The sequence below is a fragment of the Lasioglossum baleicum genome, chromosome 9, assembly GCF_051020765.1.
Source record: "Lasioglossum baleicum chromosome 9, iyLasBale1, whole genome shotgun sequence".
NCBI lineage: Eukaryota > Metazoa > Arthropoda > Insecta > Hymenoptera > Halictidae > Lasioglossum > Lasioglossum baleicum.
This window is the reverse complement of record NC_134937.1, coordinates 13,262,887-13,288,226: the sequence shown is the minus strand read 5'-3', so window position 1 is coordinate 13,288,226 and position 25,340 is coordinate 13,262,887. Positions and strand designations below refer to the sequence as shown.

Below are 25,340 nucleotides of genomic sequence, written 5' to 3'. Positions count from 1 at the left end.
AACAAATTTTCGCCCCGGGCTGTTAAACACGTTCGAAAATAATTTATTTACAATCTTTCCGTTCTCTTTTCATTTTCGTTCAAACGAAATCACCGCTCTTACATCATATGCAACATTCAACAACTTCGATATGTACAAAATGGTACATTGAGAATTTCGCGATCACTATTACCTTGTGTTTTATATTTATGTGTATAAACAACGGAACGATCTCATCGGCTGTAAAAAAAAAATTACATGACCCAATAACGTCCGGGAAGAAAATGTTTAACACGTTGAAGATCGAGCATGAATGAATTTCGCTTCTTTTCTTTTCTTGAATTCTTTTTAATGTACCTTTGTCAACGTGTTAAAAAATTACGTTCAGCGGAGAACAATGATGCGTCCATGAATATGGAAAAATGTAGAACCTTCGTCCACACTTTCTCGCTGTTTTCTCTCTCTCTCTCTCTCTTTTTCTCTCTCTCTCATACTCTCTCCTGCGCACATTATTCAGTAAGTCAGAACATTCAAAAACGATTTCAATAAGATAAGCATCGAGCTCGAGCGATAGATGTGCATGCATCTCGACATATCCTCTATCAGTCTTGGGATTTCCATTGTAACTTGTGTTTTATAATCCGAAACGCTCTTGGGAATTCTGTAGTCTGATCGTTTATACATCGATCGAGAAGTTTGCTTCTTTATGTTCTTTTTTATGCTCCCATATCGTCCCGATGGGAAAAAAAATAAATGCAACGCTGCGCAATCCCCGTCGTTCACGACAGTGCATTCTGCTGCAATCGTTGGACAGCATATCTGTGCATTCTGAAATTATATTCGTCAATAACTCGTGGCTTAACAATCTCTTTTCCTCTGGTTTTATTGACGCTTCTTCCGCAAAATTCTCGATCGATCCGTTGATTAAGCGGCTGTTCTGCTTTCCAGGATTGCAAGGGTGCGGGATGCGCTTTTTTCTTCTTTCTCAATAACGCAAAGATGGGGTTTTTCAGTAGAGGAAAGAGTAATAATTAAAATTGAGAAAACAGGATATTCTGGTCGGATTTGATTTACATGTTCTCTACATTCGAAAAAATTAGTACCATTTTTATTTCATGATATAGGTTCTTTAATAACAAAAAATCGTCCGCATCCGAAGTTGTATAAAGCTGCGACAGCTACATGCTACCGAATACAGCGGTCTAGTCTATATTGATCTTTTGACGAATGAGAAACTATTGAGACAATTATTGAGAAATGAGAAATTGCAATCCTGGACACGAGAACATCCGCACGTACGATTAAAACGAAAGGTCACCAGTTCGTGTTGTAGTGAAACAGGATAAGGATGGACTTGATGTAAACAAACGACGGCGAATTTGTTTATCACGTGATCATACTCTCATTGGTCCATTTCGCTACGAGCAGGAGCGTTTTGCGCTTGTAACGTGTTTGAGCATGAAACTAACAGCACTTAAATGCTAGTACTACGATATTCTCACTAAACTTATCATTTCATTAGTGAATCGAATAGAAGGGAATCTCGATGAAAATCGTCAAAGAACAGGAGGACGTGTTTCGTTTTTCGGAATACATACTTCCAATATATCGTGTCACTTACAAAAGGTTCATCCTTATTTCGAATAAACTCATTTCGTCGGAGGATCGTCTTTTTCAATGGATTTACAAAAAAGTACAGTTCGTTTATTTTGCGATGCAACAAATAAGTCATTGATCCCAAGACAGCGTTTTTGGTTTTTTCCTTTCATTCTATCTCTATATATCTCTCTCTCACTCTCTCTCTTTCTTTCTCATTTTTTTTTGTTCTTTTTGGTTTTTCTCCTCCGAAGTGGCGCGTCGTCCCAGCGTTTCTACAAAACTATACGATTTATCGAGTAAATATTTATATACGTTCCGAAAACGTTTTACCATTAAACTTAGCACGCTAACTCACTAATCAAATGTATCATACAATCACTAAATTATTGCTTTGTCGTACCTTGTATCACACTAATCTAAACCCTATTCTTGTTTTTTTTTGTTTTTTGTTTGTTACCTCGCGTTCTATCCGTGTTCTTTTTCTCTCGGCTCCGTTTTCTCTCGTTTCTCTCTGTTCATTCCTCTTCCGAGAGCCAGGTTCACACGATGATCATGCCTGTTTCGTTCAATTAGGGCAGTCGAGATCGAAATTGCACAGATCCATTCCCAATTGCAGTAATGTTGCAGTATCCCTGTTCCTTTTATTCTCAATAAAAAGAACGGATAATCGTGTTCATTAATTCTGTACCGATTACATTCATCCTACAGAATATAATTTCGGGTTGCAATTTTAAAGCTAATTGCATTTATATATGTTTAGTCGAAAGCTTGCAACTGTACATTTGTCTGCTAGCTTTCGGTGTAAAACTAATTTGTATTTAATACTGTGTGCAGTCGGTTTAATCGAATTTCGTGGATCGCGACCAACTATTTCGGTTTCGACTGCCCGACTCGTGTATTTCTTCCATTTTCTAGATCTTTGGTAGGTCTCTTTTGTTCGCTCGATCGTTCTCACCGTGTTGTGTAATACTTGTGTACCTGTGTGTGCATGTGAAACGACTCTTAATGGGCGGTAATTAGCGATGGGATCAGGTAAGCAAGTATTAACAATTTTTCAAACACGCGTTTCTGTACAAAATTATTGGATAGTACTCGTACTATAATAATTAGACTGCGGAGTTTATGCAATGGCAAAAATGGATAGGTACACTTTAAAATAGATTACATATTAAGAGAATTTAGTAACATGAATTTACTCTATTTTCAAAATATTAAGATTATTTATTAAAGGATGAAAGAATTTTTCACGTGGCCCCTCCTCCTTAAAATTAATGGACAACATTTTTATTTTGCACAAAGATCCGCAGTATAATAATACTAATTGAACGAATTATGAGCTTAGATTTACAAAACACATCTATTAAATTTTCATTACAGGCACAGATAAAAAATTTTAAAGTCGTGACCTTTCGTAACAATTAACAAGAAAAATCATTTATACATTAAGCTGTTGGATCCAATTTTGGAGAAGTTATTCATTTTTAAAAGGTGTACGAGTACTTTTTACACTCACTGTAAATTAACGCATCGATTAATTATCGAATAAAATCGAACAAGCCACTGACTATAATTGGTACATACACAATTTGTCTTGAAAATTATTGGTGCTAATTAAATACTTGCAAGTACTCGATCTCTGTACTCGTCACAAGGTTCGACGACAGTCCAGCGCCGAACACGTCACAACTAGGTAATACAAAGAACGGTTTTTCCATATTTTTCTCTTTATTGTAATCGAACCGAGTGAAACGAGTGTTATCGAATTGACTGGTGTCGAGCCTGATTCCATCACCAGGCGGTAATTGTAAGTTAAGCGCAGGTTCCATATTTATTGACTCTGCATGTGACTTGAGCGAAATCCAAATTATCGCACGGCGACGTGCCGTGGACCGCGCTCTAATTAATTTCGTAATTGGATTCATTAATGGATAACCTATTTCTTATCCGGCGCCTACAAGTTATCCGCTTAATTATGCAACGGATAATTCATTTTTCACGCCCCCTTTCGCCGCCACGGAAATCATTCCGCCGCGGTCTACGTATTTAGACAGCCTTGGGCATGTTCGATCGACGATTATTGCAAAATTATCCTGTCCCACTCTGACTATCTGCCATTCTCCGATCGAAAAAGTTCGGCCGAATGTTTAGAAACTTGTTCGGCGTGATCGTTCAACCGCGGAGTTGCGACGACCATAATTTTCTCAAAAGAGACTGCAGATAGAAAGAATTTTTATAAATCCATTTTTTGAAGTTTAATGTTCGCTGTATCAGCGAAATTAAGGTTCTTTGCAAAAAGTTTAATTAACGCTTGGATTGTGGGCTTTGGGTCAATTTTGACCCAGCATTTCAAAGGCAACACCTAGCTGCTCAGCTCCTCGGGTGATCAATTCGAATCGAAGGCTATATGTAATTCTTCTAAAGTTACGTCTAGATAAAGCACCATTAAATATATCTTGAAAAAATTGATAAATTACCATCAATTAGGATCGTTCACCTTATAAATGTTACATTACGCAAGATCAGTCTATATGTTTCTACTATTTAAGACTTGGACATATAATCTCGTTCTCCGAGGGGAATATTTAGAAAGATCCTCGCTAGTCAAGAATTAACAATACGCAGGGACGCTCTGAGATTCTTCCAGAGTGTCCTCAATTTTGTATTCTATTCCTGTTTGCTCATTCCTGCCGTAACTATACGAAATCCGTGGTTCCCTGATCACAAAATTGGAAATCATAGGAAATGCAGATGCTTGAGCGTTCGACCATCAAATCCTCCAAGGCCATCTCAACGTCCTTGTTCAACCAAATTTCTAAAAATTCTTCTAAAACGGCTAGACGAATGTTCGAATAGAAAATTGTTCGACTTCGACGGATTTCGAAAAAGGATTTCAATGAATTACAGTATTAATTAGAGGCGATCACGGTCGGTGAGGTGTCTGTGTGGGACATTCGACTAACATACACGTACATATACATATACAATATCTCGGGGTGTCTGTCTAATAAGTAAACTAATTACATTTACGTGGACAATCTTTGTCACGTTGTTCGTTGTTCTTTTTACCGTGTTCTCAAAATGTACAGTACCACGTTCGCCTCGTTCTCATTTATTTTCTCTCTTTTTCTTTCTCCTTCGCCTATCTCTCTCTCTCTCTCTCTCTTTCATTTTGTTTTCGTCTGCCTCGGCTCAACTCATTATTGACAATGCGTTTATATCACCACGTATGCGATAATTAATCATTACGTTAGACTTACCGCTGCTTCGGCGTAGTAACGTTTAAGTACTTTGGTCCTCTGTAGAGTCTTTTCTTTTTTGCTTTAATACTTAATTATGCGACGAGTCGAAATGGCGGCCGGTCCCCTGCGATGGCGGTCGCGGACAAAAACTACGGTGCTGCCCCTCTAACTGGCCGCCGCGAAATTTCAATCCAACAGCAATTAGTTTTACACTTCAAAGATGTTTCAATCCGATCTAAAACTTGAAACCACTCACTGACACTGGAAGTATGTCAATTGCACTGTCAACGTGTCGATTGAATTAATACAAGTGCTGCAATTAATTAAATTAGCCCTCACAAGCTCCTAAAGAATAATTGCGCAAAGGACTGGATCGATATCCATGCAATTCTCTTTCACACTTTAATTTAAACAAATCCATCAATGTACAACATAATTAAAGAAAAATGAAGATCAATTTTCACCGAAACAGAACCCATTGGAATGTAACGTGGACATCATAAGTGAAATAGCTACCCTCCTTCGTTAATCGTCGCGGCCCGCCCCGCTCTATAGGCATTTAGAGAGGCAGCAGTATCTAATAGTTCTCGTCGCGCGCTCTTTCGGTATGTGGCTCGCGGCTTCGATTACGCTTACCCTTTAATTAACTGTACAGCTAGGAGGTGTCTCTCTATCGACGAGTTAAGTATAATCGTGCTCGTGCATCGGGGAGGGGTTGATTTTATCTAATAGAAAAATTTCGTTCGAGCGCGGCTTCGTGACGGTAACGAGTACGACGAGAATCCGAGCGATTACTGTTGAAATATACAACGGTGTCGTGGGGTACGGTTAACGATGGTGATAACGTAATTGCGATTACAAACTTGCAGCCCCCTCCACAACCCTCCTTAATTACGTGAAGCAGTTACATGAAGCTCTCGGCCCCCCGTCGACAAATTAACTAACGCTGATAGACAATCGCCCGTCGAGCGAAATGAATTTCGTGTTTCCGGTGAGCTTTCTTCGGCTCTTTCAAGGACGTAGATCCATTAACATTATCCTGTGCAGGGTGTTTCATTTGTAGACAACGGATCTTTATGCAAAACGAAAGTTTTCTACCTGAATTGCAACAAACTAGAGTGAAGTGGAAGTTCATGTTCTTTCTTAGCATGTTTAACGGGTTGAAAATAATGTGACAGTGTTTTTAAATTTTGCTAATGGTTTTTTAATTCAATTTCTGAACACCTTCCAATTTTCAAGCGCCTGTTCAAAATTTGTTCAAAAATCATCTTCCGCAATCTCTTCATACTGTATTTCGACTATTTTTAATCATTAAAATCGGTTCTAGTCACCCTGCAACAGAATTCTTGCAACCCATTGACACCATGAATTAATTAAACCATCAACAATTTCTTAAAAATGTGAGACAAGCTCGGATAGTCATCGTACTCGTTCAATCCATCCACGAGTCTATTGAAAATCATTTTCAAGCTTTCCTCAGATCGAGAAACGTTTCGAGGCATGATCGTCCGCTGGGGCCTGGCACTATCGTTTCGCGTGAATCTAAAAAATAGTGTGAGCCCGTTCGCTGTCACGTCGTTAATTATTATGTATCGTTCTCTCTTCTCTCTCTCTCTCACTCTCTCTCTCTCACGTCCGTTCTCTTTGGTTTCCTCGAGTACACTACGACGAATCTACATAATTAGTCTGTATTTACGGGTACTCAGTTCTGCGGCTTGCGTTCTTGCGTGCTCGCTCGTCGAATTAATTTCGCCCCTGTTATCCACCCCGTGCATCCTTATCCATAAGTATTAGAACAATTACGAAACTACTGGATAAACCTTCCAGGGTGACAGAAATCGCTTTGTTATTTAAATACAGCAGTCATCGGACAGCGCTATGCACCAATTTATAAGAATTAAAATACCGTATTTATTCTAATTTTGTGTGATCTATAATACTAAAACTAAAAATAGTTCCAGTGTGAGTCAATTTAGGATTTCAATGGAGAAATCTAATCTTCCTTGGAACGTTCTAATATTTACGGACAAGGGGGAGCTTTCTGATTTAGGCGAAATCCGTTTCAACGATGGCGGCGCGTACCGGAAGTACGTTTCTGCTCTCGTCTAAACGGTCCGAGCAACAGATCGATTCGATTTTAAACATCCCCACTACGGTTACTGTTTCATTTATTTTGTTTTGTTTAAAAGACCCGGACGTCTAAAGGCCGAGCGAATTGATCGGAATGGCGTTATCGATGATGCCGGCCCCGGTTCCGAGCCGCTTTAATATTTACTTCTGTGTTAGTTCCTTGTACTATGTAGTTCCTTTAATCACCTAATAGAATATTCTGCTCTCGATCGTTACTATAACCGGTTTAAAAATCAGATCGTTAGCCGTTCAGTGCCAGAATGAACGGTTCGCCGGGTAAACGCTATAGCACTTCGCGCCTCTTTTCATTCGGAATATATTATTGACTACCGTTACCGAGGTTTAACTCTATTTTGTTAATTAATAGATTCGATTGACTGTCGAGTATCGTTAATATAGTTATGAAGACGAGACTGGTAGCTCTGCGAATACTATTCCGCGATCGGAAACTTCTCTGCGAACGACTTGGTTTTTTCTTCACGACGAATTGTTTCTTCGTGCGAAATTCTTAGTTGCACGGAAACGATGCTCACGGGGGAACATTATGGTTTCTCTCTTTCTTTTCTCATTTTCTCTTGATTTTCTTCCAGGTCAGAATCAGACTCGCTTAACAAATTCAGACGAACGAAGAACGGTTTATATCGCTAGGAACCCTACTTACAATCACAAATCATCTTATTGCTCGCTTTTTCGAATCCGTTCGGTGAAAAACATGGAAAAATAATGGAATATATTTACAAGTCAACAGTCTCTTTTAATCTAGGTTTCCGAAGCGAACGCGGGGGCGTTAGGCAAGTCTACTTCTGACGTTCCGATACGAGCAGTGACACAATCGAAAGCATTCTCGTTGCAAGTTCGATTTATCAAAAATTATTTTGTTCGCCTCTCTTTCTATCACTGCGACATTGAAAGCCGACGTCAAGCGATTCGCGTCTTTGCAAGCTCGTTCGTAGATACAGATTTCTTTACAGTGTACGCACCCGTCTGCCCATATTTCCCTTCTTCTTTTTTTCATTCGTCCTTTCTGTGTACACTTCGATAAAATCGAACTGTTGCTTCACTGTAAGCCTGCAACGAGAACGCGGCTGCATTTTTAATATGCTTTCCTGAATCCTTTGATGTCACCACTGCTCGAGTCAACCCTCGCACTGCGTTCACCTAATTACTACACTCACGCGAGGCAAAAGAACGATCGGAGAATTATTCGCCAACCCTCGGCCATCCCTTCTGTCGATTTCGCACATTTCTCACTTTCGCTTTAATCGCTGCGAATTACCTTCTTTCAACCCTTAAGCGGAGCGTTGATCTCGTTTCAATTTTCACTGCGGACTTTTGTGCGAACTGAAAATGAATTCTATCAAATTTTGTCTGCAGCAAATCGAAATTGTCTCACCAGTTCGATCAGAAAAATACATTAATCGAGTTGTTACGTTTTGAACGTTCACTTAAGGGTTGAACCCATCGCTCTTCATCTTTTTCTCGTCAAACACGAAACTCAGAAAGTTAATGACCCACCTGTCATAGTGGAAATTAAATTGGAACACCGAGGAATGGGCGAGAATGAATTTGCAGGCGCCTGGTACAAAAAGAAGTGGTATAAAATCGATTCGTAGGAGGGAGACGCTTCGCGAGGGTTGAGAAAACGCACGCAGACGGGTGAAACGTTCAATTAACAATCAACACGATGAACAACGAAGCGATAGGACAGACAGTTCTGTACAACTCAGTACAACTTTTGTACAACTTAAAGCTAAAAACACCACGGTGCTAACGATTAAGCACAAAAACGATCGCCCCCCGGCTATCGTATAATCGCCATGAAAATCTCTCGTACCAAAATATCTCTACGTCGTATATAAAACGTGTTCCATTTTTCTGCTTTTTTTTAAGAAAGAGAATCATGCGGAAACGAAACTTAGGAGATCCACCGGGTGTCTACGCGTTCACTAAAGATAAGAAGATACAATGTTTCCAAACGCAGCTCGCTGACTAGTGGAAAGTCTCTTCGACGATTTTCTCCTTCGATTTTCCGAGGAATTCTCGGATTTTCGAAGTTTCACGGCATTCCTTTCATCGTTCGGCTGGCGCTCGATGCCGAACACTTATTTTCAAGGCTCTTCGACTATAAATTAATATCACATTGGCCTACTTGGTGCTGTCTGAACCGAGAACAAGCTGGAAGTTTCGGAAACCCTTCCCGTATCGTGTCTACAGGGTGCTCAAAATGTAAAGAACCTGAGAAATGTTCGAGAAAGAATACATACATTAATTTGTTTAGATAGAATATCGAATTTTTTAGAATGTATCATGAGAATCTTCTTCGGCGATTTAGTTTAAACAACGATGGTACAGTGTGATCGAGCGACCTCCATTTCGGTGGACGATCTGCCGCCATCTTGTTCGCAGTGCTGTTGTTCTTGGTTCTTTAGAATTTCGCTGATTTTTCGGTAAAAAATTGCAAAAGGTTTGAAACTCTTTCTATAATTTAATAGTTTCAGCACTGTTTGGACAAATCACCGCGACGATATAGAGAGGGAATAGAACTTTTTGAATACCCTGTGCACAAAGTTATTCTCCTTTGATAACACAACACTATCTCTCTCGCGATTAAATCAATTATTATTAGTGACTAGAACAACCAAAGCGTGCTCCCTCGAAAAATATCTAAATATATCTATCTATCCTATCGACTAGCGAATAAATTAAGCGAGCAATTAAAGCAACGACTAGGTTTCGACGCGATATCTGTTTGCGAATCGAACGAATCCCGTGGCGGTGTTCTTCGGGCGAAAAAAAGTCGCCGATAAGTTTTACGGCTTGGGCCGCAATTGGTCGCGATCGCGTTTCGCGCGTTTAACAACGGGGGAAATTACAGGAGGATGTTCTATAATTCAGGGGAGCAGAACGAGCGACCCTTTCGCCACCGAATGGTCATTCCAGCGTTCAACAGGTGGTCCAGTTTACGTGAAATGTGATGAAAACCTTCGACGTGTGCCTGGTCGCATTGTGCGCCGGAGAACGTTGACCGAACATCGGCGAAACGAACGAAGAAATTCGGATCGGTAGGAACGTTTTTTCCTTGGCACGACCTAGCAAATCGACGTCGTCTCGTTGTCGAGATTTCTTTCCCCGAAAGAGTGTTAAATTGATCGATAAATTGATAAAGATCAGCAACCTCTTTCTCTCTCCTTTATAAATCCTGCAAAATTTTAATAATTGTAATCTGGATTAATCCGAATGGTGTAATTCTCGCGCCTCCGTCTCATTTTCCGCGTTCGCCGAAAGATTGTTAAATTGATCGATAAATTGCTAAAGATTAGCAACCTCTTTCTCTCCGCTTTATAAATCCTACAAATTCGTGAAGCTCAGCGAGCTGTTTCCTTTCGCTTTAGAATTCCTCGAAATTTAGAGTAATCGTTAATCTGGATTAATCCGAATGGTGTAATTCTCGCTCCTCCGTCGCAATTTCCCCGTGAATGAACGTTACTGGTGAACTGGTGGTCCCTTGATAGTATTGTATCGATTTATATCGTATCGGTGGCTCTCCGACGGCCGTGTGCCGCTAATTACGAGCGTCGTTCGTTTCCCTTGAAGAGTGGGCCTTGCAAAGCGACGTATCTATCGATTGCTCGAATATCGGCATCGGGCGCAGGGGGACGAAAAGAATGCCGTTTTGCAATCGAGTCGATTCGAATCGTGTAATCGGGAACGCGTCGGCGACGCCGACGACGTTTCGCCTCGGCTACGATCGATTTTCCGCAAAAGAAAGTCGCGCGTGTCTGTCTCCTTGCTAACGGCCGACGATATCGCGAGAAATTCGAGCTGATCGCTCGATAAACCCACCCCTCCCGCACTTTCAGATCTTCGTCTGTCCACCCACGACATCGGAATTCGATGTTTCGCGCCCCGCTGCACGTTCTGCAACGATGCGTCTCTCTGGAGACTATGAAAGCACCAAAAAGTCGGATCCCTGGCGAAATAAAATTCAGCCAACATTCGAACAACACGATCAATCGACCCTGTACAATCGAAGTGATCGGTGACCGAAGTTTATTTACGAATTATTTATCAAGACCATGTGATTTAACCCTTTGCACTGAGATTGAAGGTGCTGCTCGATGGTTGGCTGTACTCAAGAATCGTTCCGAGTAAAAATTAACTCCTGCAACTGATGCACTTTCTTGGTGCGAGGTTTAAATTCATCTACTGACTACTTGCAAAATTGCAGGGATCAATTTTCTTTCAAACTACCGTCAACTATTCTTTTAATCCTCGTTTACGATCTAAGAAATTGAAAATGTATCTATGAAAGCTCATTACGATTCTATATTGGCGATTTTCAACCCTCGTCCAATCCTTCTATCAATCAGACGTTGTTATTCACTGATTCTGAAAGAATGATCTCACGTTACTCGGAATTCTTTCATAATTTATAAAAAAAACATCCAATGTTCAACATCCAGTTGAATACCAACAGAGAAATGAAAATTGGAGAATCGAAGGATGAACAAGGGTTAGGTAATTTCTAATTCGCTCCCAACAGGTGTACATTATTGCTATATCGTGACTGGTGCTTTGATACTCTCCGATCTTTCATTAAAAACGGAATACAAAGCTCGCATTTTGGAGCAACACTAAATCCATTCTGTTTTTGCGTCGACGGTTCGCGGTTGAAAACGATCGCCAGAGTAGATTCGAGGTTTTCTTCGCTTACCCGTATGCGAATATGTATGCTGCGGCTTAAGATGACGGAAGTTCTGTTCTGTAGCATCGACGATGACACACGCGTTGTCAATTGTAGATTTCATGCAATTCGTCTCTGTTGCGTTTCGCGCTGGGATGTTTCAGAAATTGGTCGATTGTTGGAGAGAGTTTTCGTTAGCAATTTTCGTAATCGCTATTGTTGTTGCGAACAGCTTTTTGGGGATGGTAGGAATCAGGAGCGAAAGAAGGGAAAGGTGATGAACTTGTGTCGTCACCGTTGAAGCTATCAAAGTTCCTACCAGACCGATTCAGACTTGAATTGACCCATTGTCCTCGACACGGATCCGGCAGCCCGAAAACGTTCGCTTTCCACTTCCTGGCCGACGGGAACGTGAAATTGTTCACCTAGCCGTGAACTTGCACACTGTCTTCGCTCCTTTCAAATCCGGCGACGTGGTCTCCGGCTGCGAAACAGAATTTTTCATAGTGATTATCGCCTGCCATCAACAAAATCTACAATTTCATCTTCCACATCATTGCTTTTTCTTTCTATTTATTACATGATTCAATGTTGAAGCTAATCGAACCTGATATAGTGCAAAGTACTTCAAGCGAAGCTTGATTTATGTTCGAAGTAAGTATACAAGTTTACCGAGCGAGGTTGAAGTTTGTAGGAGGAACTAAAGAGAATAGATGGGAGGAGCTAGAGTGGAAGAAGGAGTGATAGTGAGTTAAGCACTCAAAACTAGAGACAGTCTTGATCATGGATTGGTGACTTCTCCATATCAGTGGGCGGAGTCGGAAAATCAAGATAATTGATTTCGATTCAACTGTGGCTTTTTAACTGCAACAAACAGATGTCGACAGCTCTGTTCAACGAAAGTAGCAAAAGTCCTGATCTCAAGAACACAGGTGTCTCCTGCACAGTAGTAGGCGGAGTCAGGCCCGCCCACTGGCATGTCCCACTCTTCCTGTGCTGTGTGAGACCCAATACAAGGGTGAAATATCTGGTAGAAGTATGAGCGAGCTCGATACAGGTTTTGCACTTCAAATTTACCCTTTCGCAAATCAATTTGAACGTTCACGTGTGTGTTTAAATTAATATATAATTTGTGATCTAAATAAATAAATAATTAATTTTAAGTATTCTTCATGGGTGAGATTGATTTGCAAGAGGATGAATTCGTAGCGCAAAACCTATAAATTTACCTGTCGGTCAGCGACCGTGTCGTTGACCCTTAGCGCACAGTTCTCTCTCCCCGTTCTTAAACGGACGGGTCGACGTCGTTGCTGCTGTCGTCGTTCTCCCTCTGGCAGGCGGATTCCAGGTGTTTGTTCAGGTATGACTTGAGCGCGAACGACTTGTGACACTTGTGGCACTCGTAGTTCTTGTCCGCGGAGTGTGTCTGCATATGGGCGCGCAGATTCGACCGATCGGCGAACGCTTTACCGCAGTGTGCGCACCCGTACGGTTTCTCGCCGGTGTGACTTCGCAGGTGGCCTTGCAGCAGCCAAGGCCGCGAGAACATCTTCCCGCAAACACCGCAGCTGTGCGTCAGCTTGTGTGTCAGCACGTGCATCGCGAGGGCGGGCATGCTGACATACGCCTTGCCACAGTGAATGCACTTCTTCGCCGATTGGGAATCGATGCTCCGGTGCGTCTGCTTGTGCCGCGACAGGTTCGACGATGTCGCGTACTGCTTCCCTGCAAACCATACCGTTCTTTCTGTTAGTGGGCGGGGCCTGGGCAGAACCATCCTCTAACGCGAACACTTACTGGACGACTCTATAATCTTAGAGGGAGTTGATTGCACTTATTTGGGTATATGAATTAACTGTTCGAGAGCGAGTGAATCATTTTGGAGACATTGACTCTATTAAGGGGCGGAGCTCCATCAGAACCACCCCCAAACATAGACACTTATCGCAGGACTAATCTTATAGGGAATTGATTGACATATTTGGGTGTACAAATTAATTGTCTCTGTAATTGAGTATACAATTGATTAATTGTCTCTATTAAGAGGCGGGGCCTCGGCAGAACCATCCCCTAACGCGAACACTTATTGGACGACTCTATAATCTTAGAGGGAATTGATTCCACATAGTTGGGTGTCCGAATTAACTGTTCGAGAACGAATGGATCATTTTAGAGACATTGTTTTTATTAAGGGGCGAAGCTTCGTCAGAACCACTCCCTCAACTGATTAACACTGAGAGCTACGAAATAATTTGTACACTTAATACATGACTCGCTTCTCCTAAGATCTGGATTAGGTCTCTCCGATTTACTTGATTGTACAAATAATAAATGGATCTCGAAGCAAAAAATTTGAATTTTTCCTACCGCACTCGCAGCAGACGTATCGTCCAATCTTCGAAGTCTCCGGCGCCTCGACGGGTTCAGCCTCCGGTGCTTTCTGGCTACTGTTGGTCTTCTTGTTCTTGGACCTTCCATCAGCGACGAGCAACGTGTCGTAAGTATAACTGGCAGGTTTCACCTCAGCCTGTTCAATCACAGTCTGCACCTCTTTGTCCTTCTGGCTAGGTTGCGAGTTTGGATTATTATTCTCGATATCGCTGCTGCATTCGGACGTTGGTGGCGTGAGAGGCGGCGCTGATTCGATCGCTGGGTGTTGTTGCTGTTGTTGCTGTTGTGGTGGTGGTTGAAGAGGTTGTTGAGCTACGATAGGTGTGCATGGGATGGACGGGGCGCTGTAAGTCAGTAGAATCTCTTGAACCGGTGATAGAGGGATGAAAACGCTGCCAGTTTGTTGAACAATGGTGGCGCTAGGTTCGTAGATGATGCTGGTTGTGGATGGTTGCTGTGGTTGAGGATGACTGTAGACTGCGGAGCTGGCTAGGTCGATGGTGTTCACCTGGTAGATGGGCTGGTCTGATTGGTACACTGACATTTCTTGTATGTCCGTCGCTGGGGTCTCTATCACGCTTTGAGCAACGCTAGGAGGTGGCAAAGGTGGCAGAGATCTTGAAAGCTCTAGCAGATCGTGGGCAGCTTCCGTCTCTGCTGGAGAACGGTCCTTGAACATGGAGGACACGTGACTGGTGGTCACGCTGCAGATTGATCCTATCCTCGAGTCCGTCCGACTGCTTTCTAGATGATAAGGTGTAGCTGTGCTCGAAGGTGGAGACGGTTCACCGGGTGGCGAATGGTGAATGGACGAAGATTGCTCTACCATGGTTCTGCAAGGTGACTTCAGGATCGTGAACGGGCTAGAGGAGTTTCTTTCCCAGGGTGTTTCCATAGTCTCCACGATCGGGGTCGGTTCCTTTGGTGGATGGATCGTTGGAGAAAATCCTGTTGCACAGATCACCGTCGTCGCTTCCGTTCTCGCGGATGTTGGAAGATCATTCGCTGTGGTTGATGGAGATGACGCCACGGTGACGTCGCTGGCCTCGGATGTTCTCTCCTTGATTCCATCTTCTTGGTCCGGGGTCTTCGTTCCTGTCGGCGTTGGCTCCTGCGACTGGCTGCTCAGGTATTCTAGAATGAAAAGTGGTCAATTTGTAAAATCATTTTCTATAACAATCCAATCTGTGCATTAATCTTGTTAAAAATGTCTGCATTGATTGCAGAACACAGGAGCTAAATAAAAATTGTATTCTTCTTTTAATTATCCTATTAAGCTGGAACTAACACATTGATGTTCTTAAATGTTGTTTACATGTCCACTGTTTTAAATTGTAAGTACCCATTTTTGTCATAAATTCATAAAATCCGCAGTCTAGTCATGGCACTACAGAAACATTCGAATCATCATTCGACAAATAAGCTTCGATCAGCGAAAATTGGAGGACTCGATGATCCCCGGGCAAACAGTAATTACAAGCAACCCATCGCTCGAACTTCAACCCCCGCGGACACTTTTCGAGGAAAACCAGCCTGAAGAGAGAGAGAGGGAGAGAGAGAGAGAGAGAGAGAGAGAAGAAGAAGCCTGGCACTATTAACTTCCACTTCCCCTTCGAAAGAAGAAGCGGTATCGATCCCCGGTTCACTTTATGCGTAGCAATTAAACTTTCCGCGGAGCAGTCTCCGAAGGAAAACGAGAAGCCTCGTGAAATTTAATAAACTCGCCCCTTCGGAAGTGGGAGGAGAGAGAGAGAGAGAGAGAGAGAGAGAGAGAGAGAGTAGATCGGAATTTCGTTTGTAATAGAAAAACTTTACAGCGAGCCAGTTTCCGTCCGATCGGTAGCGTTGGAAACAAAAGAAATCAGAACCGGGATGAGGAAAAATGGAAATGAGTGAAAAATCTCTCGGAAAAATCCAAGACGATCAGAAAGGAGAGAGAACATTATCAGTTCTCTGATATAGACGTACAATATCTTTTTTTGTTGAAGAGGAGGCCAACCCTTAAGGGGGTAGGCCCTTACAGGATTGTAAGGGTGGAAAAAATGGTAGTTATACGCCGAAAAACATGAAAATTTGCAATTTTTACCACTTTTGATCGTGTACAATTCGCAAACAAAATTCGTTATTGGCCCCGCTAAAAAAGTCGTAAAAGTTTACTATTGTTTTTCACAATTCCGCTCAAATGCATGTTTTTAACATATTTATTAAACGTCATTTGATAAAACAGTTATTCTGATTTAGTGTATGTGTGATCAGTTATGCTCCTAACTGCGTATATGTATAATGTTGACACAATACTTAAAACCACAGTAAATGTATGATAACGTAAACTTAATCTCGGGCCATATAGACCCGAGGAAGACAGCAGGGTTAAGCGAGGGTCAAAAGACCGGGTCAAAAATAACCAAGGTGGTTGGCAGAATGTTTTAGGGTGGGAGATGGCCACTCGATACCACGATTTGACTTTTTAATCGCGATTTAACGAGAACGAGCTCCGTTGTCGGCGTATGCCAGCACGGCAGAGTGTCGAACCTCGTTGAAGAAGCGTAGGGGTGGTCGAGAGGAGGGGCGGAGGAGGAGGTTGGGATCGTGGCTGCTTGGGGACGGGATTATGACGGCAAGTATGTTGGAAACGGGGTCAAAGGGGATGAGTGGATGGCTAAGGAAAGTGTAGGAGCGAGCGGATATAAAATTTCACGATAACTCGGTTATGAAACTGCGCGTTTCATTTCAACGCCGTCCGACATCCTGCGAGGCTGCTTCCGCGCGCGCTTTCTCCGTCTTCTAACTCTCTCTCTCTCTATCTCTCTTTCTCTCCCTCTCGGAATCGTTCTCCCAACGCGACGGTTCCCTTGTTGTTTTTCTCCCTGTTTTTCTACCCTCTTCCACCCCCGCAATCTCACCACTGCGCTGGGAAACTCTCCTCGATTAGCGCGAACCGGTTATCAATGACTCCGCCGATTCCCCTATTACCGCGTCTCCGCCAGTCGATTTTTTTCCTCTTCGTTTTTCCATCGTGATCTCGGTACTCTCGAGCAACCACTCGCAATGGTATCTCCACCCGACGCAAAACTAGTTTCCCCAGGGAGAGAAGAAATCCGAAGTTCAGTATGAAAATCGGATTTTTGCGAAATTCCTACCCTCTTTGATTTTTCTCGATTGCAAACTTCAATCTGGAAATTGGAAACGCGTTCTGCTGCTTGTATCTCGATCGGGGAAATGTGTCAGACCTTTTCCCCCTCGGAATTTTTGCGTGGGATATGTCGATTGAACGCTGATTATCAGATTTTCCTCTGCCACGTCGCGTCTATTTTATGTGGTCGGTTTCATCTCATTAAGCCTTTGCACTCGGAGCAATTTTTATTCCAAAATCAAGGCACTTCTTTCGACCCAGATCATTTTCATTCCATGTAATCTTTTTTATTAGGATACAGACGAATTTAATATTATTACAACTGTTTCGCATCATTCGAGTGCAAAGGTTTAAAACAGTTCTACTTATGTTCTTCTGAACAGCAATCGTGAGGATTGATAATAATCTGATTGTCCTGTGTTACGTCGACAACTGGCAGTGAAACTGCGGAATAATTCCACGAACATTCCAGCGAATGTTCCTTTGAGAAAGAAGAGTTCAGGACGTCCATCGGGCTGTCTTCCGGTTGTCGGCCATCTTGGCTCGTGCAGAGCATGGTTGTCGCGCACGCGAGCTTCCCTTAATTTCCCGTGGCAACAAAAAGCGGCCGTTTAATTATCGTTCATAATGCTCGCCGGGTATTCTCGGTGGAAGTCGGGGAAAGGGGTTGTGTTCCGGTCGCGAGACGAAATTCAAAGTCTGGTGCCGTGCAGTTTCACGTATGATTGTCCCGGTTTTCGTGGCGGCGACAGAAGCGTGCCCCGGCATTGTAACGAGTCTTAAGTGCGGTCGTTGCGGCTCCATTAACGTCTCCGGGGCAAGTTTCGCATGACACTTTCCCATTCACTCGATTATGAACACGAACCCGTAAACCGAGCCGAACAAAACGGAGCCTCGTCGCCCGCTCGACAATCCGGACAATTAATGCAGTTTTCCTTACGAGCGGCGAAGCATTATCGCGAATTATGCAACGCCGGCGCGGCGTCTCGCGAAATTGCCAGCCCGAGAATCACGAGAGAACGTTTTCGTGTCTGTTTCGTCTTAGAACTTCCAGCGGGAGAAATCGAACTCTGTTTCGCGTGTACACGTGTTTTTGGCACGAGCGAAACGCTCTTATCGCGATGCTTGCTGACCATAGACGTCGTTCAACTGCCGAGTAAAAATTCGTTTTCTGCACCGGTCATTTTTGTGCACGTTGTTTCGTTCGATCGATCTGTTGCGCTTCGCTTGACGAGGCATTCACGAAGATTATTTAATCTCGAAGTAGAAAAACGAGGTTGACTAGTAAATAAGTGAAGTAAAGAATCGACTTACGGAATGAAATTAGTTCAACGTAGAACGAAGAATAAAGTGAATACAAAACAGCAGGAGTTTCATCGTGAACGAAGTAAATATAAATGAAGAGAATGTTACAACGAACAAAAGACAAGGAGATAGAAGGCAGAAAAACGCAATTTCCTCCTAAATAAACGAAGTAAATACAAAGTAAATGCAAAATAAAGTGAATACCAGCACAAAGGAGCAATTGCGAGAAACCGAGCTGAAGAAGACGCAACATAGAAAAAGGCAATTTGCCAGTAAATAAATGAAACAAACTCAAACTGGAGGGAGAACGAAGTGAATTTAAGTACAAAGCACGCACAACTGCAGAGTGAAGTGAATATGAGATCAAAGAAGGACGAAATAGAAAAAGGTATGAAGTGCGAGGAATGTAATTTGCTACAAATGAAGTAAATACGAAGTGGAAGAAGAACGAAGCTTATACAAAGTAGAAGAAGAGAATTTCCTAAAGGCAGAAGAAATCAGGGGAAGAGGGATTGGCTCCTGAACAATAATTTTCCCCGAAAGCTGCAGATTGAACGTTCTCAGCAAGCTCTATTTCATTTCGTGGCGGTTTCTTTTTGTTTCGGTGAGGTTCCAGCAACAGACTGGTTGCGCACGTAGCGCAACAGCATCGACTGCAAGGTGTCTGCGAGAAAAGCAGGAGTACAGTTGATGCTCGCTAGTTATATCTGATCGTGCTTACCACGTTCGACTTGCGTTCGAACGTGTGTCTCCTGCCATAAGGGCCACGACGCGATACGATCATCTCGAACGGCGCGGCGTGCGAAAAAGTTGTCTCGCTACGATGCGACGTTTACAATTCGCGGGAGCAAGGCGTTCACGAAAGAGAACATTCGTATGCAGAAATTTTTCTTGGCTGCGACGAAACACGCGGCTCTTTCTCTCTCTCTCTCTGTGTGAGCCGCACCAACACGAGACCCGCGATATACGAGCGCCACGGTGAATCAATACCGCGGGCCTTTGGAGCAAACAGCAACATTCACATTAATTGGACGTAATAGCCGCGGCCAAGATATTGATTACTATATGCATTCTCATTTCCACGTTTCCCGATCACGGATCCACAAACCCCGACCTCCTCCTCGCTACGATTCCCTCGACGTCTCGGCTTCTCTACTCTAGAATTCTAGATTATTCCGCGCGAGGAATGGCGCCGGCTCTAGCCTACACGTCAATACACGCCTCGCCGTGCCGGAAACACGGATCGCTACTTTTCTCGAAATACTGTTGGCTAGAACGGTCATTGTTATGCTAGTTTTAACTGGCATGTCGCCGAAATTGTCCCCAGGTACTACAAATTAGGAAAATACCACCAGCCTTTTAATAATTATGCTTGGATCACACAGGTGTCATTTCTATGTGATCGAACGGTTCGCAATTTCATTTTTCAAAGACGCTTGTATCGGTCGCTATTTATACAAAAATTATTATAGCGTTCGTCAGTTTACGCGACTGGGATGAGGGCAGAGTTACTTAACTGCATGTACGTATAGTTACATCATGGATGACGCGAGCCCATCATCTTCATCTATCTGTCGCCCTAACTTAGCCTTTTAATAATTACGCTTCGATCACACAGGTGTCATTTCTATTTGATCAAACAGTTCGCAATTTCATTTTTCAGACACTTGTATCGGTCGTTATTTATACAAAAATTATCATAACGTTCGTCAGTTTACGCGACTGGAATAAGGGCAGAGTTACTTAACTGCACGTACGTAGATGACGAGCGAATATTTTTAAGCACCGACGCTGATGGCTTCGACGAGCCACGAGGAGGTTTCCAATAGGACTTAATTGACAGATAAAATGGCAACATTGCCAATATGTCGGGACCATACATTTTCATACATTAATGCGGAATACTCGATACGCGCGATCAGATGCAATCGGATGCAATGAAAGCAGAGAAACTTCAAATATTGAGTAATATTGCTACATCGGACCAAATTTCAAAGTGATCGTCGACACATGGGGACAAAAATCAGAAATACTCCCCAGCGCTGAACTTCTCCGAAAATCGGTGGAAAACAGCATGGTACGATAGCGAATCAGTGTCGCGTCCCGTCACCCTATGGCTGGAAGGATCGAATACCGCGTAAGTCGGCCTAGCACGCCGCCAAGCCGGCCTCATAATGATCAAAGGGTAGTAGCCGGGGTAGTTAATGGTTCGACGGGGGTCTCGTACCTTGAGCAACAGGGGGTGCAACGCTCCCTTCTATAGGCGAGACTGGTATCTGCATGGTGGTTGGTGATGGCGTGCTCCTGTCGCGACCCCAACTCTCGAATCCTCTGGCAACGCTGCTGACATACTTGTTGCACAGGGCCTTCTTCACCATATAGCACCGCGGCATCTTGGCTGTCCTGGACCGTGTCCTTCAAACTCTTTCTGACAGATCAACAGCACCAGAAGCTAGAAAACCAATTGCTAGAGTCCTTGTTCGCGACGAACTCCTCTTCTCCGATGTTTGCGGGCCACCGAGTGCATCAGTCCGAAGAATCTCTTCCTTCGTGATCAACCGAGTCCTCTTTTGAGATTTGCTTTCTTCTTAACAGGACACTGGGTACACAGAAGAGACAGGTTCAGGACGATCGTCTTTTGCTCTCTGTCTCCTCGAGTAAAAATGTCGTCCTGGTGGTCTCCGCGGAGGCCACCAGGATCTTCACGTCTTTCTCGATCGTTGATCGACGTCTCAGCCGATCCTGGCCGCCACGTGTCCCATCGTCCTCTTCGTCTATCGATCAAGGTTCCTCCTTTCTTTCCACCTTTGTTTGATCAAACTCGTTTCAACGATACCGATCGCTGCTCGGATCACCGAACGTCTGCCTTTCGTAAATCTCCAGAGGAATCACCGCGAGATTCTAGATCCTCCAAAGTCCCTCTATCGATATATCGATTCCTCGTGGTAATCTTGCAGAGTCGGAAGGTTCGCTTCCGGTTTAGCAGGTTATACGCGTGCCGACGCGTCGCGAACGGCCGGTATTTTAATTCTAGATGTCGTTGCACGATCGCTGAACAGCTTTCCCCTGTGCAGCTTCTCCCCGTGTACCTACCTCCCTCCTCCTTGCGTCTCCGTGTAGAATCGACTCCTATGTACAATCGTGTATATACATGTATACGTTCGTATTAAAATATTTTTCGGCGAGGCGTCCGGCTAAACGAACCGGAAATCGGCTGTTTAGATATACTCTCGTGGTGCTGGATTAAATCGGAGCCGAGGACAACGCGCGGACAACGTCCTCTCTTCTTGTCTTGTTTTCTCTCTAGCGTTTTGCGTTTTACCTTGTTTGTAATATTGCTTTCGTTGTATTCACGGGTGGAAGATTACGTCATAACGACCCCCTAAGCTGGCTCGATCATGTTCCCTCTTATTCCATCGGAAACATCTCTTCGGGACACGCTTATCGTTCTAGCCTTACCCTAATCCTTCGATGCCAGCGTCCTCATCCGTTCACATTGCTCTAACGTTCCTTCTTCTTCTTCTTCTTCTTCTTCTTCTTCTTCTTCTTCGTCGTCGTCTACAGCTACAGTCTATATATTATTTAGATTCGTATGTACAAACGTCAGGTCAGCTATGTTACACGCCTTCCAGTCAGTCTCTCAACGCGACAAATCTTTCAACAAGATTCTTGACGAATTCTTTAGAAGACTACCCCGGCTGGTCCGAGAGGTGGTCTATTCCAGCAACATCCTCCGGGACAAGTCTTTGAACAAGTCTCTACAGTTTAGGAGACTATCCTACCCGGCCGGTCCGAGTGGTGTTTTATTCCATCAGCGAGGTCCTCTTGCTCCGGGATAGCCGGGCGTGTCCTCTTCCGCGTCACCCTCATCTCGTGATTAATCCTAGACACCCGGACACCAACTACCACCTGCCCCACGGAATCCAATCCCACGCAACCGATCGGACACTTGTTGAAGACCTCCACACTAATCCATCGAACCGTTCACCCTACAAGTTTCCCGGAAGTCTTTGCAGCAGTCAGGCACCAGGAGTCTGGGGTTCAGAGTCGGACAGCTCGGGTTCCGGTGATAGAACTGCCAGTGTTTGCGAGCATAGCGTCTCATCGAGTCCCAGAAATATACCAGAAGCGTATCGGAACGATCACCTCGAAGAGGAACTTGATAATTGTTCGAAAAACCGAAGGTGCGGTGGAGTGGTCGAGCTAGCTGCGACGCGGATCGGGTCAGCCGTTCAGCCGTTATTATCTTGTCCGTTGGTTCTGTTCGGTCTAGGGCTAGCTTGAGGTTCCTTTTCGAAAAGCTTTTTTGGCGTCTGTCTGTCGGAGGTGGGCGGGTGTGCCTTTTGCAGGGACGAGCAACAAGTTGGACAACAGGTCCGCGATGTTTGTGTATCCGTACGTGTGCGCTGTCGCCTTACGCGTGTTCGTCGATCGCTCCCCCTTTCGTCAGGTTCCTCTTCAACCTTTCTCCGCGGCGTCTTCCTTCGTCCTCCCCTAAGCTTTTGGGAGTCGAACGATGGCCGCGGGGGGTTGTCGAGGATTGCCCACCGAAGAACAGGCTACAAAACTTCGATGTTCCACGCGATGGGAGGCTACAACTCTGCCCTCGCGCGGCTGTTCCTCTGCCTGGGGCTTTCGCTGCACGTTTCCCTCAGTTTCACCCCTTCTCTTTCTCTAGCTTCCGGTGTGTCCCCTTCGATTAATCCCGGTGAACTCTCCCTGGGGAACGGAGAAGGTCGACGACGTTGAAACTCTATGATATATCCTTCATTCACTGGATACACGTACACGCGCGCACCCACGCTGACACACACGCACACACGTAACCACGGACAACGACGACGATGAACCACGACGACGATTCCGAGCACCGAGCATCAACGAAGAGACACGAGCAACCGTTCAGACCGCTTCGCTAACCCCAGCAAGCAAACGCTGGAGCTGTTCTTTCTTTCCGCGGCGGGTACGCTGGCTGGACGAACGGACCAAGACGTCTCTACCCAGGACGAAGATCGAAGATGAAGATGTACCACCTGTGGGCGCAGAAGCAACAATTGTCCGCCGTGTATCGCGGTGGAGGGTAGCCCGACTACATGACTCGTACCGGGTGTGGCTGGGGTGCAACTGGCAATGCAGCGTCGTCGACCAGCGTCGCCCAGCGTCCTGGGCGCCTGCGTCCTTTCCTCCTCGGCTTCGTGCAGCTCCTCTTCCTATTTCCCTCCCCTGGAACCACTCTGCCTGTCTCCCTCTCTCTCTCCACCGCTCTGTCCTCGTTCCACCTTGCGAAAACACCTCCTCCACCCTCTGGAAACACCTCTTTCTAGCTGGACCCTCTCTTTCTAGCTATGTCTGTCCCTTTTCTGCTCTGCGGAAACACCTCTTCCACCCTCGCTAGACTCCCTCTCTGTCCAACTACCACTGGTTTCATCCCCTAGCCTTGTCCGTCTCCCTTCTACCCTGCCGACACACCACTTCCACCCTTGCTAGACCCTCTCTCTTCATCACTGGCAGCTTGCAACTCGGGGCAGGTCGTTTCTCGTTCTCCCCTTTGCTCCATGCCACCCCCTCGAACGAACCCTGACCGCCTCTCCACCCCTCGCGAGGGGTTGGAACCAGCGTAGGAACGAGGAAGCCGAGCAAGAGGGTGAATCGCCAGGGGAGAACCCTCGCCGCGACGCCGATGTGGCTCTTGCCCATCGATTTTGTACGAGTTCGGGGCCGGAGCAACACCTGTTACCGCGTCGGATGGAACGGAGTCAGAGATGGGGGTCGAGGGAACATGCAGAAAAAGAGGGAAAGAGAAAGGAAGGAATCATCGAGGAAGACAGAGAGAAAGAGAGAGACAGAGAAAGAGCTATGAACCCGAAAGAGGGACAAAGACAGTTTTAGAGGGTGCAACCGAGAGAGATCTATGATCCTCGAGGAGGGACAGAGAGAGTTATGAGGAGGTTTCTAGTGGGAGAGAGGAACTTTGCGGACAAAGGGTGACGATTCTCGGAGGAAGCTGAAGAGAGACAGTCTTATGATGTTTGATGAAGAGAATAGGGGATGCATGGTCGCGAAAGGGGACAGAGGGTTGAGGTTGAGTGGTGGTTGAGGGTGGCGAAGCAGGCTGAACGAAACCGAGGTGAGAATGGAGGATAGAGCAGGATAGAGAATTGCGGAGGAGAGGAGAATGAAGAGAGAGAGAGGAGACGGCGGCGGGCAAATAGCGACGTCGAGGAAACGCCGACGCCAATCGATAGCGCCGACCCCGGCGTCGTGCCGCGTTCGCTGGCAGGGCTCTGCGATAGCGCGTTCTCTGTCTCCGTTCAACATTTTATTCAGCTAGGTGTCTTCTCCTCGAAACTTATCTCTCTCTCTCTCCGTCTCTCTCTTTCTTCCTCTCTGTTTTTCTCTGTTGTCATTCTTCGTTGAAACTTTTATTCGGCTAGGTGTCCCTCCTTTTCCTCATCCTTGATGGAGAAGACTACGGCGTTCTCTGTTCGGCCAGCGCCACGTGCTCGCGCAAGAGGGAGAAACCATCCCCCCAACCATCAACCCCCGACGACGACGGTTTGTATGCGTACCTTATAATCTCGACGCTTATTCTCGGACGTCGCCTAACCGCTCGTGTCGTCTGCGTCATTCGTCCCGGCGCGGCGCACCGTGTCGAGAACTATGCACGTTGCTCGCAGCGAACGTGGAATTGCAAAATTGAAAAATGGTTATGGCGCACGGCGGACTATCAGTTAGTTTTCCAATTTGAATGACGAAGGAGCTTGGACTTTCTTAGAAGTTTCTATGTATTTTTAGGTAGAGGTATTCTTGGCTTTGCTCGACAATTTTCACGACTCTATGGGATGATAAAGCGTGCTTCTAATTCTTTTCAGCATTTAGT

General features: G+C 44.7%; 1 protein-coding gene across 1 annotated transcript; it reads right to left on the bottom strand.

Annotated features, from left to right (window-relative positions):
• Positions 1–1,975: 1,975 nt before the first annotated feature.
• Positions 1,976–23,851, bottom strand: LOC143212443 (uncharacterized). Its single transcript, XM_076431286.1, has 4 exons — positions 20,688–23,851; positions 13,999–15,156; positions 12,861–13,356; positions 1,976–12,115 (listed from the first exon to the last, which is right to left on the bottom strand). The coding sequence occupies exons 1-3, from the start codon at positions 20,851–20,853 to the stop codon at positions 12,917–12,919; spliced, it is 1,764 nt and encodes a 587-aa protein (XP_076287401.1). The 5' UTR covers positions 20,854–23,851; the 3' UTR covers positions 1,976–12,115; positions 12,861–12,916.
• Positions 23,852–25,340: the final 1,489 nt, after the last annotated feature.